Source organism: Aquila chrysaetos, chromosome 6, assembly GCF_900496995.4.
Source record: "Aquila chrysaetos chrysaetos chromosome 6, bAquChr1.4, whole genome shotgun sequence".
NCBI classification, from domain to species: Eukaryota; Metazoa; Chordata; class Aves; order Accipitriformes; family Accipitridae; genus Aquila; species Aquila chrysaetos.
In genome coordinates this window covers 43,362,263-43,374,436 of record NC_044009.1, presented here as the reverse complement: position 1 = coordinate 43,374,436, position 12,174 = coordinate 43,362,263, and the positions used below count along the sequence as shown (strand labels likewise).

Genomic DNA, 12,174 nt, shown 5'->3' with positions numbered 1-12,174 from the left:
CCCGCGGCTTTCTCGCCGGCCAGGCGTGCCGCGGGGTCACTTGGAAGGGACCTTTGCTGGCTTGGCGGAGGCACCCAGCGCGCTTGGCTGCTCCTGGCCGGTGGCATCGTGCGGGGTCCCGGCCGGGCTCGTCCCACCGAGGCCAGATCCTGCCCACCCGTGGGAGGCCGGGAGCCGTGGCCGTGGCGGCGGCACAGTGGCCGATGGGAGCGTTCGGTGGGGAGGAGGACGCCGGTGGCTGGATGCGCTGTAGCAGAGGGTGCAGCAGCCAAGCAGAAGTTAAGAAAGCTGGGGGGGGATGCACTAAACCGTTTCGCCACCTTCGGGAGAACACCCTTGAAATAAAGATGCCTCTAACTCTAAAAAATACTTTAAATTAAGCTCTTATTTTTCCCATTTGTGCTGCTTGCTTGTATATAATTTTCCTGTTTATGCTGTGAATACAGACTATTCATTTTCCCTAAAACTACTTTCTTACCCATTTTGCTTTCAAAAGCTGGTGCAGGAGCAGAGCCTGAGTGCGTGCATGAGCCGCCAGCGCTGCCTGTCCCCGTGGCTTCTGCTTGGAGCTGTTTGCACTGGGCTTTTACAGTCCGGGAAACATTCCCACCCGCTGGCATTCCCGAGGCGAGGGCCCGCTTGTCACTGACCCCCTGGTTTGCCCCCGGGGTTTGGGGTTTTCTCCCCTCCCTGTAAGGGGGGAGCTGCAGACCTCGCTACCAAACGTGAGGTGATGCTGGGAAGCTGTAAGCCTTGGATCAAGCTCTCCCATTTTACCGTACATAGTTCAAATCTCTCCTAAGCCCATGAGATCAGGCAAGAGCCCCATTTCCCTGTGCACTGTGACCATCCCCCAAAAAAATTATAATTCCAAGTGTAAAACCATTTTGGGGGGTGGTTGTTGGGTTTGGGGTTTTTTAAGCCATCCTGATATAAACAGAGCTGGAACCCAGATGCAAAATAAAATCATTTTCATCCTCTAACTTCTTTCTTCAGGCAATCAGCTTGTTTCTTTAATTCAAATTAGTTCTTCATATTCAAGTCTCATTTTATTTAATCTTATTTTTCAATTAAATTCAAGTGTCTGTGATCTTCTTAACTTCCTATTCTTCCCTGCATGTCTAATACAGACAAATTTTGCATTTGTTCCTTTCACTTTCCTTTTTTTTTTTTCAAGCTGGTGACGTTTTGCTTAACGAAACCATCTTCTGGCAGAGACAACCCGCTAAGAGCAGAGCCACAGCTTGGTCTGATCCTAAAGCACATCTGTGTTGCCCGTTGCAATGGCTACTAAAACGACACTGCTGGGAGGGGGAATACGTTTCCCCCTGGCTTTCTGCCTCTCTGCTTGACATCGGGGCGTTCGTGCTCCCCGCGGGCAGGGAGGAAAGCCGGAGCCGTGGGGCGGCGAGGCTGGGGCAGGCTTTCCACCTTCATCGGCCAGCGTTGGGTTAGAGGGAAAGGAGAGTCCCTCTGCTTTTTGAAGTGTCCCTTTGAAACACAGCCTTTATTTCTTCAGCCTTTCTAGAGGGATAAAAGGAAGTGATTCATGAAAAGCATGGTGTTAAACATGGGTTACAAGTACCTGGGGGAGTTCAGACCGAGTCGGACTCCTGATTTCAAGTGTCCAATATTCAAAGCATTGCAATGCCTGCAATGGAGCCGCAGCGTAGCTCCAAGCTATACTTAAGATGTGGTTTTTTTTTTGAGGAAACCCCTTCACAGGGCCTTCTCCAGGACACCCAGCACTCCACACACACAAGCACTGCCCACTGCCCCACATCGGGGCCAAACTCATCCCTCCTGCAAGCCGTGCACCAGCTCTGAAGTCCCACCAGGGTCTCTGCAGCCAGACCCTTCCTCTGGTCAGGACAGGGGGACCCGGGGAAAACCAGGGCCATCCAACAGAGAGGGAAAGCAGCTGTCAGCAGGAAGGAGAATTTTTGGGACAGTTTTGTCCACAGCTGTGAAGCACCTAGGGAGCAGAAGAAGCACCTTGGAGGTGGTGAAGCTGCCGCCCGTCAATAAAACTGTTGGCAGCAGGCAGATTTCCGACAACACTTAGAAAAGGGATAAAGTCAGGAAAGCTGCAGCAGCCAAAGGATAAACCTCAACATATACAGAGGTGATGTATATTGTCACCTACATCTTTATCCGGCCACTTCTCCAACGTAAAAGTGTAAAAGGCAGCTGGGAACACCCTGCCCTGCCCAGTGGTCACCAGACCTGGCATTTGCACAGCAGATGCTCCTGCAGGATTTGCTTGGTTATTGCATTAGGGGTCTTTTGCCGCTTTTATGCTGTAGCAAAGCACGGCTGTTTCACCATTGGTGTCATCACGATGCTTTCAGTGCTTCTGGAAAGGTTACAGGAATCAGAGGACCAGTGATCAGGTGAGAAATTCAGTTTCCACCACCTTTTTTAAATACTAATAAATGCTTAGTCTCTCTGGTTATGATAAAAAGCTAGAAGCAGCCCCCAAGTGTATTTCAAAGATGGAAAGACCAGAAGGCAAAGAAAAAAGGCCCCCAATTTTATTATTTTGTATAATCAGAGTATAATTGGAGAGCAGACGCCGTCTGTAGCATGCTGCCATTGGGGACTCTGGATTTCTAATAAGAAATCCATGGGGGAATTTGATGCTGTTTCGGTAGTGCAGTGGCTGATTTACAGGGATGCACCTGGAGCCAGAATCTGTGCCCCAAGTCGCTCTACTTCACCAAAAGCAGAAAATTTAGGTGCCATTTGTAAATCCCTGCAAAAACTGGGTCTGCAGTGGAAACAGCGATAGCCCCTTAATTATAGCAGCGCTTGTGGGAGCTGTGATAATTAGCACTTTCTGGTGTTCTGGAAATCAAAGTGGTTTCTATTCTCTTCTTTAATTAATTCAGGCTTTTATCTATGAAAGTGGAGATGAATTAAGGTTCTGCTCTGGGCAAAGTGCAATGATGCTTATGCAGACCCTGGCAGGGTGAAGCCACTGGACCCCAGGACTTGGGCAATGTCCCCTGCGCTGCAGCATCCCTGGCCTCCGATTCTCCATATTTGGGGAAAATGAAGGGGAAAGGCCACAGGGAGATATGCCCCAAGCAGGACTCACCACGTCACACGCGTATCACAGGGACCTGCTGCATGGGGACGTGCGTCCGTGTATCCACGGCAGAGGACAGACCGCCTGCCAGCAGGAATTCATGCGCGGCAGATAACAGACACCCAGCATTATCACCTCCCCACACTGGGAAGGGTGAGTCAAGCTGCGTAAAAATCATAGGATTGGTATAAAACCATGATTTTTTTGTTTGTTTGTTTAAAGCAAATTAATGCTATAGGTCCCTTTTATTTCGCCCTGGGAAGGGTTGATTTGGGGAGGTTTTCTCTGGCAAACCCCTAAGGCTGGGAAATCACATTGAAAATCCACATGACTGTTAGAAGATGACGACAGCAGTATGGGATTTGTGCTAAAATCATGCGATATGACTAAAGCGGATGCCTTCATGACATGAAATCACACATGCATGGATGGCAGAGAGGTTTTTAGCTGTAAGTAAAGCCTCCAGCCGATGGGACAGTCTCAGTGCTGGAAACAGGAGCATCTGCCACTCACCGGAGCTGAAGGCGCCAGTCCAAGCCAGTATATTGCAATTAACCCACACAGCTAATTAATCAAATCCAGCCCTGACAATGTTATCAAGGAGCTGTCTGGAAATGATTCTTTATGTCAAAGTTTATTTTTAGATCCAATAAATCAGGACCCATCCTGGACAAGCCGTGCTCCAGTTCGGGGCATCTCCATGCCTCATCATGTCCCATGCATTGAATTCTGCTTCAGGGTCCCAAACCACGGGCTCAGCACGAGCAGCTTTGTGTTAGATTAAACTGTTCCCCCAGAAAGAAACTGCATTTCAACATCCACCTTGTTTCATTTTTGGTCTTTTTCTCCTTTTCCTACTAGATGGCGCCTGCATGACAGGTGGGAACGAGCCCTGGCAACGCCAGCGCGGAGCATCTCTACCATGTCTCCTCCGTGAAGGGCTGATAAATGACATTTTTCTCTGAAAAGCCAGGCAGCTGCGAAAGCGATAACCTGCCGGGAGCTGATTAGCAGCAGGGAGGCGTTTTCTGGTTGCGCCGCGTTAACTGTGCTTTCACACCGACTTTCCCCGGGGATGCTGCCAGACCCCCAGTGGGGACCCAGGGCTCGGCCAGAAGCTGAATGCGGGGTACCCTGGGTGTGTGTAAGCCCTGTACGGATATTTCCAGCCTGAGCATCCTCCTGAGCACCCTGGCAGCACGGCCGTGCTGCCAGGGTGCTCAGGAGGATGCTCAGGCTGGAAGTGTCCAGCACAGCTGTGCAGTCACCACATCTCACCTCAATAGCCTGGTCCAAAATCCAGGCATTTCACTAGATCAGCAGCAGAAGACGCGCAGGCGATGGTGGGGAGCAGGCGATCGGTGTGGGTAGGGACCCCCATCGATTTTTAGCACCGTACAGCCACCATAGCCCCCGCACAGCCCTCAGGTGGGAGGAGGGCTGTGGGGGCTACGGCCCATCCCTCCCCAACTGGGATACTCTGGGAGGGATATGGCAGAGCTTTGTCCTGCCTGCAACCTGCCTGCAAACCTCTCCCCTCTGCCTGCTCCCTCCTTGCAGCTCCATGAGGATACAGCCAGGTCTGTCCCCGGCGCCGTCAGGATTCAGCACCACCCCCAGTACATCCAGGTAACGCCAGCAGAATCAAGGGACAACGCGAGCTACTACTTCTTCACCCAACAAGGACACTGTTTGCCCAACTCCAGCTTCAGAGAGCTATCGCAGCTCCCCCCGTGCCCATTTTTGCAGCCCCCACCTCATTCCCCCTGCACGTGCTCTCTGTTTCACAACCACCCCGAATTCATTTCTGGCCTCTGCTCACTGGCAATAATTAACCACACATTATCAATTCCACCTTGTCTGCCTTGTACATGCACTTTTCCAGCCTCTCGTCTCCTTTCTGGGCTCAGTGGTTTCGGGGCCATGTGCCAGTCCGGTGCGCCGTGCCGGCGAACCCACCTGACGCTCCTGGTGTGCTTATAACACAATTTCCCAACCCAAACGGTATCGCTGGACCCCCAAGAAAGCAGCTTCCAGCCCAAAACGCAGCTCTGGAAAGACCAGAGGAGGAGCTACGTTTACCAACCGCCCCGCCAAATAGGTTTGGTTTGCAAACGGTAAGTTTGCCACTTACTACCCTTGGATTTCAGGGGCAAGCGGAGCTATTCTCGTGCCGTGACATTGCGGGTGGCAGGGTGAGGTGGTGTCCCCGAGCTCTGCTGCTGTCACGGTATTTGCTCAGGTGCGCTGCCGCATCCCCCGTGGCCTCTGGTGCGCACCGGCCCTTGGGCCGGCACGTACACCTCCGTGATGCACCCAAGGGAGCTGGCAAGGGGGAAGCAGCCTGAGGGGGGGTCGGGGACCACCGCCTTGCTGTCTGGGTACAGCAAAGCCTGGGCATGCCCTGGGACAGGGGAGGGCCACCCACCTTATTGATTAGGTACGGGGCAGGAGGCGAGCTGGCCCGGTGCACCCCTCGGCGCAGCCACCTCGGATGCTTCGAGCATCCCAGCAAGAGCCTCGAGACACGGCGTGGGAGGTGGGGGCTCCCCACGGCTCCCCGGCCCGGCAGCCAGGAGCTGCCGAGGTTCATCTGCTCACCCACGCCACGCTGTGCCGGCACATGGGCGCCGGCGGAGCTTGCCAGCCCCAGCCCTGAGCAGATCCAAAGCAACTGCCCGGCCCCACGGCAGGGGAAGGACGGGGAGGGGGGGGTGCAGGTGGCATCGCGGCTGAGGGGACGGCGGGGGCACGGCCAGCTGGGCACGGGGACACAGATGGTGCTGCCAGAGAGCCGCGGCTCCGACCACCGAGTGATGGGCCAGGAAAGATGACTGCTGGGAGAAGAAGGGTCCAGCTGACACGGGAAAAGCCCTTGCTCGGGAGCAGCAAGGAGAAAGGGGAAAAAAAACCAGATAAACACACAGAAACACTGGCCAAGTCCAGCACGAGCCCGGCACATTGGGTATCTCTGGGTAGAAAAGAAATGAAGGCACCTTGCAAGCCCACATCAGGTCACCTCATCAGAAAGACGGTTCCCAAGGGCATTTCTTGAGCAACCAATAAAGCCAGACAAGGACTGGGAGCTGGGGAGGCTTTAGTTAGCTACTGAGATGGCTGCAGGAAAACTGGAGCTGCAGGACTCAAACCATCCAGCAAATGGGTGGCCTGGACAGGGCTGGCCAGGGGTTTGAGAAAAGGGAGACAGATATAAAATGGGTGTTCATTTTGAGGTGCCCCTTTGTGACAGAAAAGTGGAAAAGCAGAGGATATTTTGGTGAAAATGATGGGGGGAAAAAGCTCCGAAGTTTGCTATTCTATGAAAAAAGTAGATTTCAGTGCTTTGGGATAAAGGAACCCCAGAGGGCTGGTCATTACCCAAGGAAATGATCATAAACCCGTAACAGTAGCCTTGCCCCGTGCAGGAGAAAGGTACAGAGGGAGACCCGCATGGTGCAACCATGGCTTTACAGAGACCTGCAAGAACAAAGAGGAATCATGTAAAATGAATCACAATGACCAAGGCAAACAAGGCAATGACTGTGGGTTCTATAAATAAATTAAAAGGCAAAATTTGTCCTTTACATAATGTGGGAGTGCAGGTAACAAGATACAGAAAGTGCAGGAGAGTTCAACGATTTCTTTCCTTCAGTCTCCACAAAGGGTTGATCATGGCATATAAATTAAGTATCATTAAGATTCACATGAGGAGGCAGAGGCCACAACAGGGAAGAAGGAGGTAAGGGGTAATGTGGGTCTGTCGGCTGCATTCAGTCACAGATGGACTTCACGGAGGCATGATGAAGTACAGACACCCCAACGATCCTCCTTCTCCCAACCATGCCAATAGGTTTTCTCACCTCTCCAGTATTCCCCAATACCCAGGGAACTCGCAGCATCTTGAAGTTTGCAGCTTGAACGCCCCCAGCCTCTGAAGCTTTCCCTTATCCAAGGTCCCAGTACCAGGAGCCACCAATGCAAGCTTTCTCCAGCAATCCCACATCTTCGCCGCAGCCTCCCCGTATCGGCAGGTTGCTGTATCTCCCACCCCATGGATGTGAAAGTGGATGTGCGAGGCGGTGGGTACCCCCCCCAAGCCGGGACAGCCCTGGCTGGCAGCTGGCCCCATGTGCAGGCAGCACAGAGGCATCCGTGGAGGACAGCAGTAGAGAATGGGCCGAGATCGTTAAAATCACAGCCTGCCCAGCAGAGCGGAAAGAAGTGAGGCTTGTTTCACCCTAGGAACACGCATCCCATGGGCAAGGTGGGCACGGAGGGGATGGCAGTCAGCGAAGATCAGGAGAGTAAGAAAACTCTCCTAACTGCAGAGGCGGTAAAGCACGCAATGCTCGGTTCAGAGGGGCTGCACATCCCTCTGCGCGGGCTGCAAAAAGAGACCGCACCAGCATCTCCCCAGCTATGCCACGGTTCGGGGACGGATGAGACAATCCCTTCAGGTCCCCCCCCTCCATGAGGTCCCCCTCCTCTCCTCTACTGAGAGACTTGAACCAAAGCTCCAGAGGGATTTTTTTTTTTTTTTTTTTTAAATCCCTGTGGGTTTGACCCCACGTTTTTGCCTGAAGACACTACTTTTAGTGCCAGCTCTCGGCAGCCTAACAGCGTGCTACCGCCGGTCTATCGGAGCGGGGCCGTGCGGCTGCGTGCGGGCTGGTTGCAACAGGACAACTCTTTCCCAGCGCGGGGGCAAGAACCATTATCTGCTCCGCACGCCGTGGCACAGCTTTTAAGAGCAAGTGCTCGGCCCCTGATAGCAGGGAGAGAGGCGCACCAAGCCGCACCCTCCCATTAAAATGAAACCCTGGCTGGCTCTGAAATGCACTTTTATAAATAGAGAATTCAGGTCTGCCTTCGACTCCTGCCTGTAATGGACACCACGTCTGCTGCAGCCCCGAGAGCGATGCCCTCCCGCATTTCACCTCGGCGTGGCAATGCCACCCGGGCGGGCGCAGCGGGGAGCGGGCCGGGGCTGGAGGGCTCACCGCTCCCGCACCCTCGCCCCTGGGCCGGGCAGTGCCGGGCCATGCGGTGAGCCTGGCCGTGCCGAGCCGGGCCGGGCCGGGCCAGGCTGTGCCGAGCCGTGCTGGTCCATGCGGTGAGCCGTGCCGTGCCGTGCCGGGCCGTGCCGTTCCGCCCGGCGCGGATGTGTGGCGGCGGCCGGCGGGCACATGGGCAGGAGGGCGGAGCCCGCGGCCTGACATCACCGCTCCCCGCCTCACCGCTACCGGACGGCTCCGCTCGCCCTCCCGCCGCCGCGCAGAGGTGAGCACCGCGGGGGGGACGGGGGACGGACACAGCGGGATTCGCCCTTGCGGGGACGACGCGGCGCGACGCGGCGCGGCGGGGCTGCCCCACAACGAGGGGGGGGGGGGGGGCGCCCGGCGGCGGCGGCGGGGCTCGAACCTGCGGCGCCGGGAGTGCGGTGCGGGCCGGCGGGGCTCGGCTCGGCTCGGCTCGGCTCGGCTCGGCTCGGCAGCGCGCTCGGTCCCCGGGCCCCGTCCCGCCGGCACCCCCCGGCCCCGGGAACCCCGCGGCGGGGCTGGGGAGCGGGGGCCGGACCCGCCCCGGGCTCCGCTCCGCGCCTGGGCTCGGGCAGCGGGGGCCGGGCCGGCGGCGGGAGCGGCCCCCGGGGCTGTCTCGGCCGTGGCCGCCTCGGGGCGAGTGTTGGGTTTGGGGCCGGGGCCAGGTCCCGGCCAGAAATTTCGGAGGGGACCACGGTGTGTCCCAAATCCGGGTGATCCTTAGGGAGAGGCCGGTGGGATGCTCGTCGCCGGGGCTGCGAGGAGGGGTGTCCGCTGGAAGCGCTTTCCCGTGGCTGCCGGACACGTCCCTGGAGGTTCGGGAAACTCCCTGGCACCGGGCACAAACCCGGCTGAAACGGGGCGGTTTGGGCTGTTCCAAGTAGATTCGGGGTGCGGTTCTCTTGAGCGCGGTGGGGTGGTGAGGTATCGGCGGATGCACAAGTCGGGTTGTGTCCCTCGGAGAGCAGGTTCACTTTTTCATTCTCAGCTCGCCAAATGCTTTTGAGGAGATGAGTGGCTTCTTCCAGGCAGGGAGAAATCAGCACTGACATATAAAAAATCTTGTGGAAAATCTTGGGTAGGGCCCACGGTCCCTCAGGGGCGAGCGGGGAGCGGCCGTGTGGTTTCCGTACCGACGTAGGGGCTTATAAAAAATACCAGGGTTGGATGCTCTATGGGGGGGACTTCAGCATCTAATCCGTGTCCGAGTAACAGAGGAGGAAAGCTGTGAAGGAATTGGAGAGGTGACTTTGTGGTAGGACCATCCCGCAGGTGATGTGACCTGGGGTGGGACTGTCCCTGTCCTGTGACCCTGGCCAGGGTGTAACGTCTGCCCGGGGGGTGCGCGGGGCTGTGACGGCCCCTTTGCTGAACAACAGGGAGCATTTCTGTTTGTAATGCCCGCAACCGCTGTGCCGAGCGGGGGATAGGCGGGTACTGAAGACCCCAAATCATTTCCCTCGCTATAGTCTAAATAGAACTAACGCAGGGAAAATTGCCTCCTGTGGCAAGAAACCAAAATTGAGAGACAGCGGGAGAGGAAGGCCATCGCCTACAGCATCAATACTCCTGTGGGCTGAGGAGATGGAGGACTAACAAGATTTAAATACTACATCAAGCTTAAGTTTTCTCCTCTTTTAAAATCACATTTGCTATGAAACAAATGTACAGTAATACAAGATCCCGTGGTCACTGCGCATATTTGATTTCCTCCATAATTGTAAAGAAGAACACATTGATGACTCAACAAGTCCTTGTTTAAAAAAAACACACCAAACCCCAGGAAAACATGCTTTTTGAAAGCATAATAATTTTTTTTGTTTGCTTTGCTTTTCATTTTTGGTTTGTTTTGCTTTTTATTGTTAGGAACTATGCTTTGACTGTGGCCTTGTAACATCACACCCATAAATAGAAGCAGGTTTAGATTCAGGGGAAACACGTTTTTTCCGATGGTAGAAGGAGTAGGCCAGCCACACCGGCTCTATCAAGAGGTGGGAAAGGCACTGGCAGCTGTGGTAAGAGATATCACATACCAAGAATTAAAACCCACCGATTTGTTATCTCTAAGTTTGCCATCACTGACTAGAATTAGCTTTTTGTTAAACCCACGATGGAGGCAAATGCTAATTCTTTCCAAATGTTAAGTTACTGCTTCTTCATAGGGTAGTTTTCCCTGCAGCCCTACAGTGGCTTAAGCAGCTTCCCATCTTCATCTAAGTTTAAGTGAAATGTAGCTCAAGTGAAAGCATAAAACATTTTGAAAGCACGTCGGTGACGTGGCAGCTTACATCCCATTTCCAAAAGCCCTTAGGCACTTCTGGGCCTAAATCATTTGAACATTTCGAAAATTTTGCCCAGGGTTTAAGGAACTGAGACAGAAATTCCTCCCATCCTTTTTCCAGGTTCTCAGATTTTCAGTGAGTCTCTCTAAAGCCTTGATTGTGATAACACTTGCATATGCATTTCCATTTAGTTCATATGGATACACCACTGTAGTCTTTGGAAAAAATGTCCTAAGAGCTCCCCACGGACCGTAGGCTTCAAGAATCAGCATCTGTAGATAATGTGGCCACCACTAAAGTATGCTGATACCAACTACTGACCATGGGCAAGCACTAACAGATACGAACATGCATTGCTTCAGGTACTTAGAATAAATTAACTTCTCACTGCGAGGGTGTCCTTGCCAAAGGTGGGTGTGGGAGGCAGTGCTCCAGTAGAACTGGCTTTAAAAAACGCATTAAAGACCATCAAAGAGGGATCCCAGATGGACAGAACCGACTAGGCAGACAGCATCAGTTCCCTCTGCAGCAGCCGGCGTAGCTGGGCACAGGACGGCTCTCCTGAGCGGTGGTGAAATACGTGGCGTTTGTACTCTTCCAGCACACGGGGGTCTCGCTAAGTGGTTGGGATCCTGGGGGAAGGCATGCTGTGCACACATGCACCAGGCTGCCCTCGTCCCGGAGAAGGTAGCACTCACTTGGTACCTTCTGCTGCTGCTTTATACCGAGGTGTTCTCCTTCCCAGACACATCTCCTGCCCGTCACAGCCGCTCAGCACAGCAGGTATGTCCATAGCATGCCTTGAACATGCCCCCGGGAATATAGTGTGCTTAGGCAAAACAAGTGCTATATTAACAAGGCAGTGTGAAGTCATCGTCCTTCCACGGTCCTTTCCTGGTGAAGCCACCTGCTGCCTTCCCTTGCTTCTCCTCCAGCTTCTCCCAGGTCAGTAACGCTCCCTCTTCTTCCTCCTTTCTGGTTGGTCTCATCACCTGCTTGAAGGAATGAAGAAAAAAAAAGAGAAATGTAAAATAGATGGCCAGAACGGCACGCATACAGCAGGACGTTAGTAGCTCAGTGTCCCTCAAGAGAAAGGACCAGATGAATTCTCCTCCCCGGGCTGACCAGCGAGACCCCTGCCAGTGCCGGGGAAAACGTGAGGCGAGCTGGCTCTGCTCTCCGGCACGTCGGACCAAAGGCACGTTTCTGCCAGACACTGGCAAACAACGAGGGGTGGGAAGGGGAAGGCAGAGCGCTGGGGGTCCCAGCATCTCAGGGCAGTAAGTTGACTGACTTTCAGTGGAAAGGATCTCTCTCCCACCCATCTCCCACCCATCTGGATCACCAAACAGGACCACCTGGTCAGCCGGTCGCATTTGCCCCATCTCTCCCAGTAGCTTCCCAGGAGCTGCTGGGAAAGGCAGAAGAGGCAGAACGTGGCCCTGCGCGAGCTTCGTTGCCTTTCCTGGGCAAGAGCACCCCGTTTTCGCTGCCGTGCTTATTCAGGGCTGGCTCAGAGCTACCTCTGTGCACTGTGTGCCGTGCCGGCGCTCCCAGGGAGGAAAGCCAGAGATCAGCAGGAGCCCGTGCCATCGGTTGTGTCTTCCCCCCACCCCACACTGCCTCCCGGGCCATCTTCTCCCCCCCATGCGGTCCTGTGCATCCTCTGAATCACCGGGAGAGAGGCAAAATCAGAAAGGCGAGGGAGTGCTGATCTTGGCGACCCTTCTAACAGGCACTGCAGCATGGGAATAGCCAATCC

The 12,174-nt window shown here is 54.6% G+C and overlaps 2 protein-coding genes across 5 annotated transcripts in view; one reads left to right on the top strand and one right to left on the bottom strand.

Moving 5' to 3' along the window:
• The first annotated feature begins 4,976 nt into the window (after positions 1-4,976).
• The window catches only part of STEAP3 (STEAP3 metalloreductase), a 28,727-nt gene continuing 21,529 nt past the window's right edge, over positions 4,977-12,174 (top strand). For 3 of the 4 annotated variants that reach the window (XR_005932591.1, XM_030016813.2, XM_030016809.2), the window contains exon 1: positions 8,240-8,371. Coding sequence is in view for 2 of the 4 variants with exons in the window: in XM_030016813.2 (XP_029872673.1) it covers positions 8,253-8,371 (119 nt within the window). In the remaining 2 variants the exon portion in view is untranslated. Of the gene's footprint in view, positions 5,209-8,239; positions 8,372-12,174 lie in introns of those variants that run through there. The other variant, XM_030016812.2, reaches the window with a different exon arrangement.
• The window catches only part of C6H2orf76 (chromosome 6 C2orf76 homolog), a 41,778-nt gene continuing 40,498 nt past the window's right edge, over positions 10,895-12,174 (bottom strand). Inside the window, exon 7 of the mRNA XM_030016814.2 lies at positions 10,895-11,407. Coding sequence (XP_029872674.1) covers positions 11,283-11,407 — 125 coding nt within the window. The 3' untranslated portion in view covers positions 10,895-11,282. The remainder of the gene's footprint in view (positions 11,408-12,174) is intronic.